This window comes from Phyllobates terribilis, unplaced genomic scaffold, assembly GCF_046119375.1.
Source record: "Phyllobates terribilis strain yellow unplaced genomic scaffold, ASM4611937v1 Scaffold_4__5_contigs__length_816908805, whole genome shotgun sequence".
Classification (NCBI taxonomy): Eukaryota; Metazoa; Chordata; class Amphibia; order Anura; family Dendrobatidae; genus Phyllobates; species Phyllobates terribilis.
In genome coordinates this window covers 559,030,987-559,049,677 of record NW_027362764.1, presented here as the reverse complement: position 1 = coordinate 559,049,677, position 18,691 = coordinate 559,030,987, and the positions used below count along the sequence as shown (strand labels likewise).

The window sequence follows — 18,691 nt, the reverse complement described above, 5'->3', positions numbered from 1 at the left end:
AATTGTTTACTGTCAAGACCATTTAGTCACTTTACATACTGGATTGCCACCAATTCCACACAAAAATAAGACGCTCGTTCACAGTAATGTTGTATACATGCTAGCTTTGGGTGATTTTTTTATTTTTGTGTGAATTGTGCAAAAACAACAACAAAAACACATATCTGTCATGCACCATGTAGGTTATAGGATTTATTACTGGTAACATTTGACTACAAAAGCGTAGCAAACTATGCTATTCCATACAGCAATAAAAAGGTGCACCGATGTATAAAAGGCCTGGGAGAAGCCAAAAGGATGTATACAATAGACGACACTGCAAATCGCATTGTAAAACCTCCATGAGTATACTGCTTTCCAATCACAGGGCTATTTAGGCAGGTAGTGCACCTCTGCATCTGTTGACTCGCCCATCACAAGATCTGGTGCCAATCCCACACTTGACCCGTGTGCTAGTTCTGACATTGCAGCCTAGAAAGAAGTAGCAATTCAGATAGGAAGTAACTTTGCTGTTACTGTGTGAATATACACCAATACTGGCTTTGGTTATTGCCGATAAAAATATTTTGCTTTTCTGGCCTCCAAGTAGATGTACCAGCTGTGGTAGTAATTTACCGGCCAGGTGGCAACCCTCTTCTAGTCCAATATGTGGGCATCAGGATTACAGATTGTGCCCACACCCCTGCCGCCATACAGCTTAAAAGATGGCTTCAGCCAAACGATGGTTCAGCCGGCAGCTATGTCAGCTGTCTTCCCCATACATAGCATGAGCGAGCACGCTCTTGGGTTCTCTACAGGAGAGCCGCTGCCACACATCTCTGGCGCAGCTTATCTCAGAAAGAACAAAAGTGATGAAACAAAAGTAGAAGGTTGGGGTCAAGATTTGTTCCCAGATTTTTGTTGTCTTGGTGCCATAGAGGAATCACATTTATGAAAATTATACCTTCCAATTTATGGGGCTTTTTCCAAGATTGAAAGTGAGAGAAAACACCAAGAACAACACTCCGCTATTATATGGCAGTCTCATAGACGATAAATGGAGATGCATGCTCGGACTCCACTTGATCCAGACGGGGCCTCTCCTGTTCTCTAGATCGGTGGGAAACCCAGCTGTCTGACAAGGAGATCAGCAAGTTATCCTATAGGTAAAACAACTTTAGAAGACAAGGAAAAAATACTATTAAAATAAGTCAAGACTTTCTCAATATTGTATGGAGTCTGATCAATATAACAAATCGTAACATTTGGTATAAAATGTAGGTACTTTACACAAATTATATCAAACTTAACATAAAACGTCAGCAGAGAAATATAAAAATGGTGACAACCATAACAAAAGGAAAAAAAGGAGTACGTAAGAGGAATAAAGGAAAGAGCCAGGAGTTGATACAGGTATGATGTGTAATGGCATAAAGTTAACCAAAGGACACACTGGCACTTGACAAATATGGATGGGCATATGCTACCCACAGGTCCAAGATTTTGAAGAATTTAGCCTGAGCGTCATTCAAGACACTTATGAGTTGTTAAATGGTCATAAAGCTCTCTACATAGGATAAAAATTCTGGGAATGAGATGTGTTTTTTCCAACCACGCGCTATTGTTTCCATTGCTGCTAAAAAGATATAAAAGTAAGATGTTTGCATGGAGACCAAGTGAGTGTGCACGATGATGCAACAAAGGATCCATAGTCCAGATGAGTGGTAGACCACTGAAAAGGGTAAGTATATTGTAGAGTAGAAATGTCAGGCTTGGGTATGGAGCCATTGAGGGCAGATGATTTGGAATTATTTATAGTCAAGACGGAGATATCACAAAAAGCTGTTAAAATGGAAAGAAGGTCGGAGAGAGTGAAACAAAGGCTGTGTACGAGTTGGCAAAATGTCATCAGCAAGTAGATATTAGAAGAGTAGAACATTATTTTTTTATAATAGAAAGCTAAGAAGCCATAAGGGACAGGGAACTTAGAAGGTTTCAGAGGTTTAATCGTTCCCTGAACTTATCAAGTTACCATACATCCATAACAATGACACATGCGCACCATGGAGTGGGAGGAGGATGTGATAAAAAACTAATCAGCAGCCCCAGACCAAAGAGGGAGAGGCTGCTATACAGTTTTGGGGATGTTGGCAAAACATGTCAGCTTTTTGGAGGGTTAGCGGTGATGCTATACGTTAATGTGAATAGACAAATAGGTTTAGTTATACCAGTAGGAGAGCTCAGTTGATGGGCCAACCACGAGATAAGATTTCCAGATAAACTCAAGGTGACCCAACTGGTTGTATGGCAATCGTGCATCTAAGGCATGTGGACTCTAAAGGTAGCCTTGTGGGTCTCACACAAAGATATAAGAGAGGATACAAAACCAGTGTTAAATTTCAAGTAAAGCTTCATTTACACTGCACGATAATCAAGAATAAGTGTTCTCAATAACAAATGTTTTACAATTATCTTTCAATGTATACAGAAAAAATGCTTGTTCGTAGGGTGAAATGATCTTTTCAGCAGAGCAAAAGATAATCTTTCTTGTATAAACAGGACTTTCATCACCAAGAATCACAGCAGAGTATGCACACGGAGCGATATATTGTAGATCGTTCAGTGCACATCGCTTAAGGCCCCGTCACACATAACGAGATCACTAGCGAGATCGTTATTACGTCACGGTTTTGGGATCGCTGGAGAGTCGTTTCGTGATCGCTGGGGAGCTGTCAAACATGCAGAACTTCCCAACGATTTCGGCCGCCCCAGCGATCTAACTAAAGATCTCAGCGGTCGTTGGAACGCTTTCACACAGCAGCTATTTAAACGATCCACACCTTGATAGGGACTGTACTGTGTCACAAAGGCGTGCATAAAATTATGCAAAATCAGGACTCAGTCGAATGAACGGATATCAACAGCCCGGAGAATTCTGCTAGGATCTGCAATCCAGCACGAGGTCAGAAACAAAGGATGGAATCGCTATTCTGTTGCCTTCTTTATGCACGGCGGAAAATGAGAACGCTGTAGCGACCACCAATCGGGGATGAGGGGCACGGAAAAGTCCAATTTATGCACGCCTACGTGTCTCAGTTCTGAATCGCTAACGAGGTCGTTGATAAGGTGTCAAATACAGCGATGCACACTGCCCAGCGGGAGCGCAACGACCCAGGAATGGTCCAGGAAGCTTTGCAACGATCAGCGATCTCACAGCAGGGGCCTGATCGTTGCTACCTCTCAGACATAACGAGATCGCTATTGCGTCACAAAAACCGTGACGTATCAACGATCTCGCTAGCGATTTCGTTATGTGTGACGGGGCCTTTACTTTGGACTGCCTCTGTAAATAGGCACTTAAATGACTGCCAATCAGTAAAAGGTTTACCGATGGACGGTCATATCTGGTCTCCAGTTGGATTGTGTAAACAGACCCCAAGTTCCAATAGCACTCTCAATTTCCGAAACATCTTTTATTGTATGGAGGGAATCATTAAGGTGTCATGTGAAAGACTGAGGAGCTGCTATAATGGCAGAATATGAGACTGCCAAGGGGCTTTGGTCTGATAAAAGGGTGGATAGAATGGTATTTGACTTGAGAAAGGAGATAAGCTGAGGTGAATATGTGATCTATCCGGAAGAAAGAGGAATGGGGTAAGTATAAAAAGTGAAATCTTTTGTCATAGGGTGTAGTTCATAGGCGTACCCACCGTGGGGCAGGGGGGGGGGGGGGGGGGCAGCTGCCTCCCCCTAGAAGCAGGCACGCAAGCCGCACACCAGGGCCGGCGTCAGCACCCGGGCAAATGCCGGGGCCCTGAGCAGGCGGAGGGCCCCTCACCGTCAGCGCCCGCTCCCCCCCGCTTGCTCAAGACCCCGGCACAATACTTACCCCTCCCCGTGCCTCCGCAGCAGCTCCTGCATCCTCCGCATTATAAGGGGGGGGTGACATCCTGCATGGGGCATTATAAGGAAGTGGGGGTGTCATCAGCATGGGGCATTATAAAGGTGGGGTGACATCCTACATGGGGCATTATGTGGTAGGAACAGCCTGCATGGAGCGTTATATGGGGGCCAGTATCCTGCATGGAGCGTTATATGGGGGCCAGTATCCTGCCTGGAGCGTTATAAGGGGGCCAGTATCCTGCATGGAGCGTTATATGGGGGCCAGTATCCTGTATGGAGCGTTATATGGGAGCCAGTATTCTGTATGGAGCGTTATATGGGGGCCAGTATCCTGTATGGAGCGTTATATGGGGGCCAGTATCCTGTATGGAGCGTTATATAGGGGCCAGTATTCTGTATGGAGCGTTATATGGGGGCCAGTATTCTGTATGGAGCGTTATATGGGGGCCAGTATTCTGTATGGAGCGTTATATGGGGGCCAGTATTCTGTATGGAGCGTTATATGGGTCCAGTATTCTGTATGGGGCATTTTATGGCGGCCAGTATACTGTGTGGAGCGATTCGTCGGTTTCTGAGCTATTGTGGAATTTACAATAGATATCACTCATGTAATGTAAGAAGTGAAATATTTGCATTGTACTATGTATATATTTCTCTTCGGTATCTGTGACCATGGCTTGCCCCCCCCCCCCCCCCCTCCCCCCTAGTTTTGATCCTGGGTACGCCCATGGTGTAGTTATCAATCTGCAAGATTTGAGGGCTATATTAGGGAGGAGATGATCGGGAAGGGATGTGTGTCAATATGACCTGCTATGGGTCATGAAGTAGGTCTATCCAAAGCAGGGTTAGAGTCCCCAGCTGCTAGAAGGAATTCCTTCTGGTGTGACTGAATGACCTTGAGAAGATGAGAGAAATAAAGGAGTTTGGTATTGGTTAGGAGTATAGTTGGGAACAACAATTTGCGGGATTCCTATCCAATCGGCCAAGTCCGTAGTCTCTGGCCACTGCACTGGAGGTTCGGAAATCTCTTAACTTCTGGGATCCCCAGCATGGCTTTTGACTATGACTGACATGAGGTCATCATTGCAGCGTGAAGCACAGATGACGTTACACCAGCCGGGCTAATCAAAAGCAGCACCATTAATACCAAATAGATAAAGAGAAAGTCTGCTGTTATTTAATAATTGTGCTAAAACTAGAGGAGCTAAAAAGAGGGCAGGGTGTCCCTCAAGCTGTTTGAAAGCAGTAACGGGATTAGCACCCCACCCACGGAGATGGAAAAGAGTATTAAGATGACCTTGCCGAGATGGAATAAAAAGTCCTGCTGCGGATAAGAATTTTAATGGATAATAAAATTTTCTAAATTATGTTAAAAATAAACATTACACCCTGAAAATCAGACATGGGGTGCAGGAACGCCAACCGGGGTATAGAGTGCGGTAGCTGGCAAACCAATTCCACGCAAAGGAACGAGGGATCAGATACGAGTCACCCAGCAGTTCAGCGTTGTATAGGAGGGTAGTTGCCCAGGTATAAAGCAGAGACATAAGCCCAAGAGGGAGCAAAATGCACAGAACATTAAGGCTATGTGCCCACGATGCAGAAATGAAGCAGAAATTTTCCTGAGCGTTTCTGCATCTCCCTGGCAGAAAAACGCATGTGGATTTTACATGCGCTTTTTTCTGCCAGGGAGAAGCGTTTTTCAAGCGTTTTTGCATGCATTTCCGCATGCGTATTTTCAAGCGCTTTTCCAAGCGATTTTTAGCATCACTTGGAAAAGTGCTTGACAAGTTGGTCACACAGTGTAAATCCAGGCAACGGCCATGGATTTATAGTGTGCGACCAACTTATTATGCTGCTTTAAATGCAGCATCAATAGTATATAAAAAAAAAAAAAAAAAAAAAGATTTAAAACATAAAAAAAACATTATACTTACCTCTCCAGAGGACCTCGGTCTCCTCTACGGTGGTGTCCTCTGTCATCGGCGTCCCGCGGTGTTCAGAAAGGATCGGTGTTGACTTCATTTAGTCAGCTGACAGGTCACACGACTGGCGACGTCAGCGGTCGCGTGACCATCACATGACTAAATGACGTCACCGCAGGTCCTTTCTGAACACCGCAGGACGCCGAGGAGAGAGGACGCCACCGGAGAGGAGACCAGGGGCCGCCGGAGAGGTAAGTATGTTTTTTTTTGTTATTTTTTACGTTTTAATTCTTTTTTTTTTTTTTTTTTTTTTACTAATGGTACTCAGGTTGGAGGAGAGTCTCCTCCTCTCCAGACCCGGGTACCATGCGCACATTGAACTGCATAACATCCGCTTGCATACATGTATACATGCGGATGTTATGCGGTTCAATGCATGTCAATGGCGGCGATTTCGCCACGGTAACGCACAAGAAATAGTAGTGCTGTGGATTTTTCCACAATGATAATCCGCAGTGGAAATTTCCGCAGCATGTGCACAGCACATGTGGATTATCATAGGGAAATATGGCAGACAACTTAACAAGCATTTTTAATGCGTTTTCATGGCGGAAATGGCGCCGCGGAAATGCATTAAATCTGCATCGTGGGCACACAAACACGACACTGAAGAATAGATATGGATCAGAGAAAAGGGAACGGGACCTTGGTGTCTGGTGGTTGACAGTACAAGTCCACATAAGGGGTGAAGAAACATTAACAAGACTTCGATTAGCTCTATGACTTAATAAATCCATATACTTGCTAACTGATTTCACAAAGACTTGAGGCAGCAGAAGCAAGTTGTGGAACACTTATGTGTCCTGATATCTGATGCTGATGGCACTTCATGTATAATTCATGCGAGTCGCTAATAATGCTACTATAGATACAGACACAAACGCCGATGCCTACAAGATGACTTCTGTCTGGTTTCCATGGCTGCAATGCGACTTCTAAAGTAATAGCAAAGAATTAGAAACGAAGACTAAAGCAATTATAAAGCATTACGTGTAAAATGAGACCCATCCGTTCAGAAACCAGTGGTCCAGAATGGGACGTCTTTAAATCGCAGCCTTCCCACGCGCCAGTATCTAACAAAGAGCTGCAACCCTGATACTTAGTGTCCCGTGGACATTTCCCTTGCAAAACCTGACAGCATAAATAATAAGAAAATCTCAGTATACATGAGCTCTTGTCCTTCCATATGTTTAGTAGCGCTGCCAAAGATGACCTAGATCTCAAAATTACACACGGCACAAGGTCACCAAACTGCCGACACACACATTTCATACCTTATAGACAGGCATGCCAGTTCGGCCATTCCCTAGATTCACATACACTATATTCAGCCTCTGCTCACCCCGGATGCGCAAGTGAGAAGAAATTCCCCTTTTAAGTCAATTACCAATTTTCTCCCTGTAGTCACCATTTTATAGCCCAAAATGTTTTCCTTTCTAGAAAATACCCAAACTTTATAATCAAGTAGATAACTGCAATAATATGAAGCATAAATATTATGTCGCTGTGCCTAACTATGGGGATAGGGCACACAATTCTCTAAAAGGCTGTTAAGAGGATTAATTATGAGGCGTCCTCACCAGACTCGCTTTTATTGGATAGATCAGAGAACAGGACTTGCTTTTGGAGGACTGCGCTCAACTGTGAGCCAGACATTTGATGCAGGGGCGTACGGTCTATAGCGGCACATCACATGGTCGCTAGAACGCCTGTAATCTGTAGGAGCCTGGGCCTAGCGGTACTGCCTAGTCTCTCCCACTGGGCATTTTGATTTCAACCGGATATCATTAAATACAGTGATGGAGCAGAGAGCAGTCAGCTCCCTGTACCACCATTATGCCTGTGCAACTTGGCTCGAGGTTTGAGCACAGCAGGCGCTGTAAGGGCCACTCGGCTGCATATGAGGGCCACTTGACTGCATGTAGAGGCCATACTGCTGCAGCCAAAGGCTGCGAGGGACCATACTGCTGCGGGTAAGGGCTGCGAGGAGCCACCCTATTGCGTGCAGCGCCATACTACTGCATGTGGGGGCAATCATACAGTTTGGAGTAGAAACAGTGGAAACCTCATATTGTGGGGTGGCTTACCGTGCTGGCATTATAATGAGGTGGCATCATAAGGTGTGGGGGAGAACTGTGGGAGCATCAAAGTTTGTGGGTGGATGGGGGGCCGTCACTGTGCAGGTATTTTATTTTGGGAGGCATCATAGTGTGGGCTTGCTGTAAGGTTGTCATACTATGCGAGAGAGGGGGTATTGTGTATCCCACTGTGTGTGTAGGGTGACATTTTGGGGGCATCACACAATATAGGGCCTGTGGAAGAGGTATCGTAGTGAGTGGGAACAATACATCCTGCAATATATATTCCTTTCCCTAAAAAGTTGGGAGGTATGCTCTTGTGTGACAATCACATAGGCATATAGTCGTGACACACTGAAAAAATGAAAATAAAAATTATAATACTGACGCTAGATCAGAGTATGTCACAAAAGCATTTAGAATAAGACCGGCTAGACACAAAGAATAACAACAAATCCTATACACCCAAAAAGTGTTCACAAAGCCAGTATACAAGAAAATATAAAAAATGTTTATTCTGTTACAGCTAAAAAAAAATATATAAAAGATATAACGACTAGAAAATAGTAAATGGCAAACAACATTAGGACTGAACAAAAGTCTTGTATCAATACATAAGGATTGATAGTCAGACATACAAGGAAAAGTACTCGAAGTATATTACTTACAGCCTCAACACACTGATCAGCAATAGCTTTTTTTTTTCTATGCCCCCAGATCCCGCCTAATCCACAATTTTATTAGTTTTTTTTTTTTTTTTTTTGGGGGGGAGGAGGGGGGGGGGTCGCCCAGTGCAGCCTCTTGCTATGGACCCCATAATTTCTATGTGCGCTCCTGATTTGGGGCGTACAGTTGGTTCTATGTGGTCCTAGCAAGCAAACCGCTCATAATCCGCTCATCAGGAAACCGGTTGTTTTTTTTTTTTCCTTTTTTTTAATAAGTTTTATATAACAGCAGGTATGACAGATGTAGATATTTAAGGATATATAGCCATCTTTACACACTATACAGGACAACACAGGGTCATACACTTCTACTCCTACCTCCTAAACATTTATAAAGCCAAGGTATATTGGTAATTGAAAATGCAGCTACTTCAAATCTGTAACCTAAATATCTAAGCGCTGCATAGGAAATTGTGAGGGTCAATTTTTCTTTATGGGATTTTTCTTCTTTTTGGAATGGGCAAACAGACAACATGAGAAAGCAGTCAACAATACGACAAACAAGGCTATTACCTTCATGACGTTCTTGTATGAGTGTCGAAAGGCCGGAGTCTCCTTTTCATTGGCATCTTCCTCTTCTTCATCCAAAGCATCATATCCTTCATCATTGCTGACATCGGTTTCATCCACATTAGTCATGTTATCTATGAGCTGCTCCAGGGGAGGACTAAGCTCCCTCTCCTCATTGTCCTTCAAGCCATAGTCCAGAGCTTTGTAGATAATAATCCCAAGTGACACAATAACCTGAAAAATAAAAAATAATTAACATCTGCAGCAAAAGATGCCTAAAACACCTTTCATGGGACACTTTTTTCTGCTGGGCCAGAGGGGGAAACAAATGGAATAGGGTGAATGCAGTAAATCGGAGCGCAAAGGGAAAAACAAAAAAAGAGAAAGCAAACAAAAAATTTAGACCTATAGGCCCTGCCCGAAATGTGCTCCAATACAAAACCCACCTATCATGCACCTTTTAAAATACTGGTATCTTCATATTTGGGAGAGGAACCTTCAGGCCCTCTCCAGAGTTTAGGTGCAACAGCTATCTCTGTACACCTATAGATGCATACCTTTAACTTTAAGGGAAAGCATAAAAATGACCACTTCCCACATCTCCAATATAAATAATGGACAGACCCTTAGGTATACAATAAGCCCCTCATTGAAAACATAATGAGGTCCCACTTGGTACAAATCCATTGTGACCAACATACATGTACTGTAAGGGTCACGGCTTGTTTCTCCTTTAATTAGTGTGCTCTATTCTGTATTACTATGGCATTTACTTTTACAGTGATACAAATGGCAATTTTTGTGTACATATAACAAAAATAAAAAAAGTTCTATAGTCTGAGTTCATGAAAAATAAACCTCATTTAATCCCCCTAGAGAAGTCATGCACATGTACAGGATTTACACGACGGAAGAGAGGCACTAGTTACAATCTCATGAGCACGTTTAGTCCCGCCACCTCCTTGTCAGATTTGTATCCATCAATTAGTTTTTAAACAGCAATATAAAACTAATCACATTGATTGACCTAACTTGAATATACATTGCTCAAAAACATAAAGGGAACACTCAAATAACACATCCTAGATCTGAATGAATGAATGAAATATTCTCATTGAATACTTTGTTCTGTACAAAGTGGAATGTGCTGACAACAAAATCACACAAAAATCATCAATGGAAATCAAATTTATTAACCAATGGAGGCCTGGATTTGGAGTCACCCCCAAAATTAAAGTGGAAAAGCACACTACAGGCTGATCCAACTTTGATGTAATGTCCTTAAAACAAGTCAAAATGAGGCTCAGTATTGTGTGTGGCCTCCATGTGCCTGTCTGACCTCCCTACAACGCCTGGGCATGCTCCTGATGAGGTTGCGGATGGTCTCCTGTGGGGTCTCCTGTGGGATCTCCTCCCAGACTAGCTTCAATGCCTTCATCTTGCAGGAACTGCTGACACACTCCAGCCACATGAGGTCTGGCATTGTCCTGCATTAGGAGGAACCCAGGGCCAACCGCACCAGCATATGGTCTCACAAGGGATCTGAGGATCTCACCTCGCTACCTAATGGCAGTCAGGCTACCTCTGGCGAGCACATGGAGGGCTGTGCGGCCCTCCAAAGAAATGCCACCCCACACCATTACTGACCCACTGCCAAACCAGTCATGCTGAAGGATGTTGCAGGCAGCAGATCGCTCTCCACGGCGTCTCCAGACTCTGTCACGTCTGTCACATGTGCTCAGTGTGAAACTGCTTTCATCTGTGAAGAGCACAGGGCGCTAGTGGCGACTTTGCCAATCCTGGTGTTCTGTGGCAAATGCCAAGCATCCTGCATGGTGTTGGGCTGTGAGCACAACCCCCATCTGTGGACGTCGGGCCCTCATACCACCCTCATGAAGTCTGTTTCTAACCGTTTGTGCAGACACATGCATATTTGTGGCATGCTGGAGGTCATTTCACAGGGCTCTAGCAGTGCTCCTCCTGTTCCTCCTTGCACAAAGGCGGAGGTAGCGGACCAGCTGCTGGGTTGTTGCCCTCCTACGGCCCCCTCCATGTCTCCTGGTGTACTGGCCTGTCTCCTCGTAGCACCTCCAGCCTCTGGATACTACACTGACAGACACAGCAAACCTTCTTGCCACAGCTCGCATTGATGTGCCATCCTGGATGAGCTGCACTACCTGAGCAACTTCTGTGGGTTGCAAAGTCCGTCTCATGCTACTACGAGTGTGAAAGCACAACCAATATTCAAAAGTGACCAAAACATCAGCCAGAAAGTATTGGTACTGAGATGTGGTCTGTGGTCCCCACCTGCAGAACAACTCCTTTATTGAGGGTGTCTTGATAATTGCCTATAATTTCCATCTATTGTCTATTCCATTTGCACAACAGCATGTGAAATTGATTGTCAGTGTTGCTTCCTAAGTGGACAGTTTGATTTCACAGAAGTTTGATTTACTTGGAGTTATATTCTATTGTTTAAGCATTCCCTTTATATTTTTGAGAAGTGCATTATAATATAGACTTGCATTGGAAAAAACGTGTAGTCTTTATGGTCAGCAGAAGATCTTATCTGACATTACTGACACCAATATCGGTCAAGAGTCAGTAATGGAATACAAGGTCATGTTCGTTAAACTAAGCCTTCTGTCGGTTTGTGTACACACTGACACCTTAGTCCTGGGTATGAGACCTCCCATTTCACTTGCAGTACAGAATGGATCACTATGGGTCATTCTTTAAATCTGACGAGTCCATGTGGGCACCACCATGAAGAGGCCTTCACAAGAGAACATCATACTTGTCCTACTCTCGGGATTATGGTGTGGGGTGGCATAATATACCGTAGCCAGATCCCCCTTTATGGCATACCCACATAATAGGCCTGGGACCCAAACCTACCACAAGAAAAGGGTCCTTCGCCCTAATGCGCCTGGCGAGGCAGCCACAAGCATGACAAAAAAAGCAGAACAAGCGTTCTGTTTATGTCTGGGACCCCCACATATCAGACCTAGGGATTACCCTAAATGTCTATGATAGAAATACCCTGAGAAGAGGGAGAAGCTGTTTAGATACCGACAAGCCATGTCATTCCTGATGTCAGGCCACAGTAGTAGTCAGAATTCTGTAATAATACATGTCGGAGGAAAACATCTACCATTAAAGGCATTATAGACAAATTTAGCAAATATAGAAAATTAGAAGGATAGAACGTAAGTCGATTAGAAACAGACTACACGGCCAATAAAGAGGCTTATACAGTAACAGCCAGAGGTTTGCAAATAGTTTTGTAAACTGCTGATAGAAAACTTTTCCAATTAATGTTCTTAGTGACAACTGTGTTTTACCATCCTACTCTTAATATTTGCCCATTTCAGTGGGAAAAAAATCAAAACACGGTATCCTACACATAAACCATTGGACATTATCCAACTAAATAGTAGACCTTGTCCAGCAAATGCATCAATATGGTCAATATGGTACTGATGAGAAAATTGCATTGTAAAGAACACACAAGCAATGTACCTGGGTTGTCATTCTCTAGTATACTTTGGGAACACCCTCCTGCGCCCCTATTACCACAGGGCTTCTTCTACATCTCAGAATCAGAGCGCCACTTCCCTTCCTGATGATGAAGAAGCAACATAACTGGAAATCGCCACAAAGCTCTTACCCTGTACCTAGGTATCGAGCCAATATGTGCAACTTCCTACTGCTGAATCTCTGCGGTCATCAGCAAAGTCATTTGGAGTTACTGAAGGGCAGCTGTAGGGGGTAAAGAAACAAATGGGACATGTCAAAACATAGCCTGACGTTTACTGAGGCCAGTGACTTGTGAAGTTCAGACAACGATCACAGAATAGGCTCTAATGTGGTGAGATTGTAGAGAAGGCGAATGTTCACATCTTGGTTAGGGAATCCCATTTTTTTTGCGCTCTTAAAGGGACAGAACAAAAAAAAATCATGCAGAGGATAGATCTATCACATGACAGACACATACAATACTCGAGGGAAGCCCAATGACTTTAATTGGGTACGCTGGCATTCGCTCATAATGAAGGTTTCAATTCCTCACCGCCCACGGCTAGGACAGTGCCGGCATGAAGATTAAACCAGGAGGACAATAAAGACACCAGGAAGCTGAAGACCCTGCAGACAGTCTCGCACTCATGCACGAAGCTATGATTATAAGAAAACTTCAAACCCTGATTACACAGAATCCACAAAACTGATTTCTTCATCACATGTATCATTTTAATCAGTATCACAGCCCCAATATGCCCATGTGTGTACTTCGTAAAGTCCTGCTGACTTGTTCTCTTTAAGGCCCCCATACACAGACCAATATCGGCCAAACCTGTCAATATCAGGGGGGGAGGGGGGGTTCGCCAGTCCGTAATATGTATGGGGGGTGCTCCTGACTCTCCCCTGACAGATGATGTCACGGGAGATAAGGATCCAGCATGTCACTTCGGACTGCTGATCTTTTTGTTCTTGGTGGGATAAGCCGCTGCCAGAGGAATTTGGCAGGGGCGCTCTCGTAGAAAAGTCAGAACAGCAGAGCGAATGCCTGTGTATGGAGCAGTGGGAAGATAGCTGGCGGCTGAATAATAGCTCAGGCGACAGCTATTTTGTGTGTAAGGAGCCTCTACCAGGAAACACATCTTGAAAATAATGAGAAATTGAAACAAAGTATAATAGAAAGTTGTACAACTTAGAATGCAGACAGCGATTAGGCTTTACTAACGTATAACTGGTTTATTCAGATTGGGATCAATTAAAGTCTATATATCCTACAATATCATAATTTAGTAAACCATAGACATTTCTGAGGAGTTCACGTGTGCTGTACAAAGGGGAAAAAATAAAGTTTACTTAAAAGTTTGAAAAAGCTAAATGTTGGCATTCCCTCAACTTTCCACAAAACTGTGGCAATAAATAACACTGTTAATTCTTCTAATCTGCACTTCTAGTTTGTTTATGCCAAGTTTGGAAGTTCTCCCCTATTCGTAGGATATTGTATAACTTACCAATCATTGGGACCCCCATCCAAAGAATAAAGCAGTGGTTGACTTACGGTAGGTGTTGGCACAAACACCTAAAGTGCCAGAATCATGGTGAAATTGGCTATACAGGCTGTATTATTGAAGTCCGTAAGTTATGAAATTTTTTGCTGTTTCCATAAACTGCCAATAAATTGCACTGAATAGACAGCAGCACCAATGTGCAGTATCTCAGAGGAAAGCTGGGAGATTCACATATTTCCTAAAAGTGCAACCCCAAATACAGGGCATATGTGGCCCAACGGTCATATGCCTTAAGAGATTATCCATGTCTAAATGATTTTTTTAATATGAGACAAAAAACTAACAGGCAGGTAATTTCTAACTAAGTTAGCAACTACATGGCTGTTCTATCCGATGCCGGCTTAGAGCAGTCACGGACCGCTCCTGCCAGCGATTCAGCTGCTCCACGTTAGCAGAGCAGCTCTTCTGTCAATGGGGCGTGACTGCCGACGTCATGCTGATTGACAGCCAGCTCCAGGGAGCTGAGCAGTGGAGGAGTCAGCTGTCAATCAGCATGACGTCGGCAGTCACGCCCCATCAACAAAACAGAGAGGAAGAGAAGTCGCTGTCCTGTTGATGTGATGTCAGCGGAAGCTGCAGAATTGATGGCAGGAGCTGTCAGTGACCTGTGTTCCGGCACAGATCTGCACTAGGTGGAACAGGCAGGTACTGTACTTATCAACTACCTGCCTATTAGTTCTTAGGCTCACAGTAAAAAAAAAAAAAAAAAAAAAAAAAAAAAGAATGTAGTCCTGGATAACCCACTTTAATTAACTCAGGTTGGAAAACTTAATTTAAGTCTTTTTGCCAAGAGGTAAACACTTTAATGATCGTTTGTATTCAAGGTTTAAGTGCAATCATAGAACTAAGACAACACGTTCTATTCACCAAGTGGTAATTTTACACAGTCCTCTAGAAGCGTGTCAACAGTTAAATCAGATATGCAACTTTAATGTATTTTTGTAATGCCCATTTCTATATATTGTACATGGAAAATGCAAGAAAAATTGTATTATTTAGACCTATTCAATATTAACACTGTTGTCAATGGAAGTCGTGCAGATGATAGAAAACAAGCGACAGCAGGTCAGGTAAAGGGACAGGATTCTTGCAAATATTGTAAAAATTAGACAAGCACACGTGTACAATTGAGCATTTGCGCGTTGCCCTGAGGATGACTAGTCAGCCGTCCACACAGTATCTCGTGGTTAGATTATGTCTCCGCCGGTCACGCTCATAACTAGAACTCTCATGTCACGTCATCAGGTCGCCAATCATTCATTGTGCATTAAGTAATATAAAGTTTTCACAGAGCATAAAACAAAATGTACTGAGATCTTAACATTGAACTTCAGGGCAGGGAAGCATTAGAACCTGTAAATAATGTCAGGGCGTTAAATCCCCTCCAACCAAATTCTCTGTATTATTCTCCACCACAAAAAGAATTTATGCAGTATAACAACATACTTCTGGAGATGGAAATTTACAGACCGTGTGTATCGTGTGCACTGCAGTCAGTTTGATGAGCGATTCATTTAAGTAAAAACCTTTCCGCTTGGGGGAAAATGACGGCACTTCCCCGGCTGGCATGGATCATAGTAAATAAACACTCATTAAACTTATCAAAATTAGAAGTCACTCATATTCCTACTGAGGGTCAGCTAGTTATGCTCAGCGCTTAATTTCACTCTACAGAAGGCCCTGCACGGCCCATAAGAACAGCACCATCAATATAGGTGTTGTCTTTAGATGTCTGTACACTCCTACAAGACTAAATATTTTGGACCCTGCCCAGATAAAGTAGGCTGATTGCTAATTTCAAAGTGCCCAGATGAGCATTTAAAGTGTATATGGATCTCTTGCCTCTTCCCCGACAGATCATGACAGGTGAGAGAAGGATTGGGAGTTTGGATTTAAAAACATTTTTTTCTCCCTGTAGATAGGCCGCTGCCAGAGGCGTCTGCCAGCTGCTTTCTCCCCTTTCACACAAAAATGTTCCACTGAGCGTTCATGTCAGCTGACATTTACCTACGGTGTATGGTTGTTGTATGTCTAATCAGTGGAACTCAGACGCATTCCAAAGAACAAAGGCTAATGTGATTTATCCAGAAAGGGATGAAGGGCAAGAAGTCTTCATAGGAATCTTGAGCTGCTAATTTGGGGTATCTAGAGAAGAAAGCTTTCATATACCTTATTATGAATTTTGAGTTAACAGCTCAGAAGGACTCTACATGTGCATGTATTACACAGACAGTACACTGGTATAAATGAAGACTGTGTAATGCTTCATTTCTCCTAAGGTGGCGCTGTAGCAGAATTGAACACTTGCTGAAAGTTTACCTCACATATTCCAACCATTCCCTGGGGGATTTAAGAACATGCCAAGTTGCGCCTCTCAACAAAAAGGTTTAAACTTGAGAACATTAAAGGGGATGTCAACTACTTAAAAAAAAAAAAATTGGTCAATGATGGTCAGAAAATTAAAAAGAGAAAGAAAATGGCAAAACATACTCTTCTATAAGACCACTGAAGCTCCTCTGTACTGTGCTGGAGTCCCCTACTGGTTCTCCGGACGTCTTCTGGTGGGGGAACGGCTGCAGCTGTCACCGGAATCCAATCAGCTGAATGGCTGCAGCGGTCATATTACATCTAAGCTAGCAGAAACAATCCCTTACCTTTTTCTTCAAACTCAAAAGGGAGCATGACTGCTGCAGTCATTTAGTAGACATTGATTAGCTGCAGTGGTCACTTGATACCCCCATCTGAAGAGGAATAGCAACAGACACAAAGGAGCAGGACCTGGATCAGGCAAGCGATAGGTTTCCTTTAATTTTAGCACCTCTGTGCGCCCATTTAAAATTATTTTTTTTAGTGGTAAAAGAGGGTCCCCTAAGATGCAGTTTAATAAGGTCTCATGCCGGCCAGGAGCATGGTGTTTGTGGTGGGTCAGATGTCATCAGGCAAAGCATTAATAGGCTTCAACATCACCCATTGACAACAATATCTAAGTGGACAAAGTAATGTTATGTTAATTTGTCCTAAAAGGCCATGTGAAAAGGGTTTGTCCAAAAGCAGCCAATCCGTTTACTTAGGTCACCCAGAAATATTTTTGTTGCTCTAATTACCATTTCTGATTGATCAAGAAGCCTCAAAACTGAAAAATTGCTTTGATTGTAAGCGTGCGAGCAGGGCCCTCACTGCTGATTTATGTGATTATTGTTATTCTGTCTATAAATGTCTGTACAAAATGTAAAGCGCTATCAAAATAAAATTATAATTATGTTTAAGATGAACAATAAGATGGAGATATTCTTGTATCAGCAGTGAAAGGCAATAAAGCCTTTGCAAATAACCCTTTAAAGGGAACCAATTCTTGCTTTAATGAGGGAGCCATAAAGGTTAATCTCTGGGATCCTAAGAAATTGATGGAGCAGTAAAGCTTCAAGAAAGTAAAACGTGATAGTAAGGAAATAAAAAAAAGACTGAAGCGGTATAAGTTCAGCTGTATGACCTCGCCCTAGGGCTTGTATTATAGGTCACCATATGGATACATGTACTGTGGACAGATGGGGTTTCATAAGAAATGCTGTAATTGAAGTCATTCAACGGACAAATATTTCCCCCTCAAGAAGGTATTGTGTCCACATCAAAAGAATAGCATAGGCCCTAGCTAATGGATATAATGCCTAGAGATATAGGCACCATAGATCTGGGTATGAGAGAACTGGCCAGAAACTAATATGGCTGCCTGTATGGCTCACACTGTTGTGAACAGTGAATCTGCCCAATTATGAAGCGGTATGGGAGAGGCTTGTTCCACTACATAACTAGGTGCTTACTGATCGTTCCTTTGAGAAAGCAAGCTGACACGAGGCTATAATAGTGGCTATATATGTTACAAGAGGTAATAATAATAATAATAATAGTAGTAACCACAACAACAACCATAATAACAATTTAAAAACAACTGAATAAAATATTTCTAACAAATGGACCAAAGGGGAGAACTGGAAGAATTTCCCGCCGTTTGTAAATAAAGTTTAATCATGGGTAAAAACTATCCTATTTCTCATTGTTTTAATTTGTTATTTTTTAGATTTCTACTTGTTGTCAGAAAATGGAAACATTCTTGTTCAGATCCAGAAGCTGAAGAACCATACTGACCTGATATTTCTGACAGATGAAGCCATTAAAGGAGGACCTGTCCCCTACGAAAAATACATCCTATTTGCATACGCACAGGACACAGCGTATGCTCATCTGAACAAGCCCCTACTTAAACAACACTATACTTCCCTAATTAGGTAATTTTTTACTAGTTGTAGGTGAATGTTTTAGCAAATAGCCGTCTTTGTAAATGTAGTGACTAAGTAGTGTAACAACGCTGTGTATGCACTCCAGCACATTACGGTTCACATCTTCCTGCAGAAATGTTTGTAGAAAAGCAG

General features: G+C 42.9%; 1 protein-coding gene across 7 annotated transcripts in view; it reads right to left on the bottom strand.

Moving 5' to 3' along the window:
- SPIRE1 (spire type actin nucleation factor 1) overlaps window positions 1-18,691 on the bottom strand; it is a 184,998-nt gene that overhangs the window by 96,181 nt on the left and 70,126 nt on the right. For all 7 annotated transcript variants that reach the window (XM_073678996.1, XM_073678997.1, XM_073679000.1 and 4 more), the window contains exon 3: window positions 9,184-9,414. In XM_073678996.1, coding sequence (XP_073535097.1) covers window positions 9,184-9,414 — 231 coding nt within the window. The remainder of the gene's footprint in view (window positions 1-9,183; window positions 9,415-18,691) is intronic.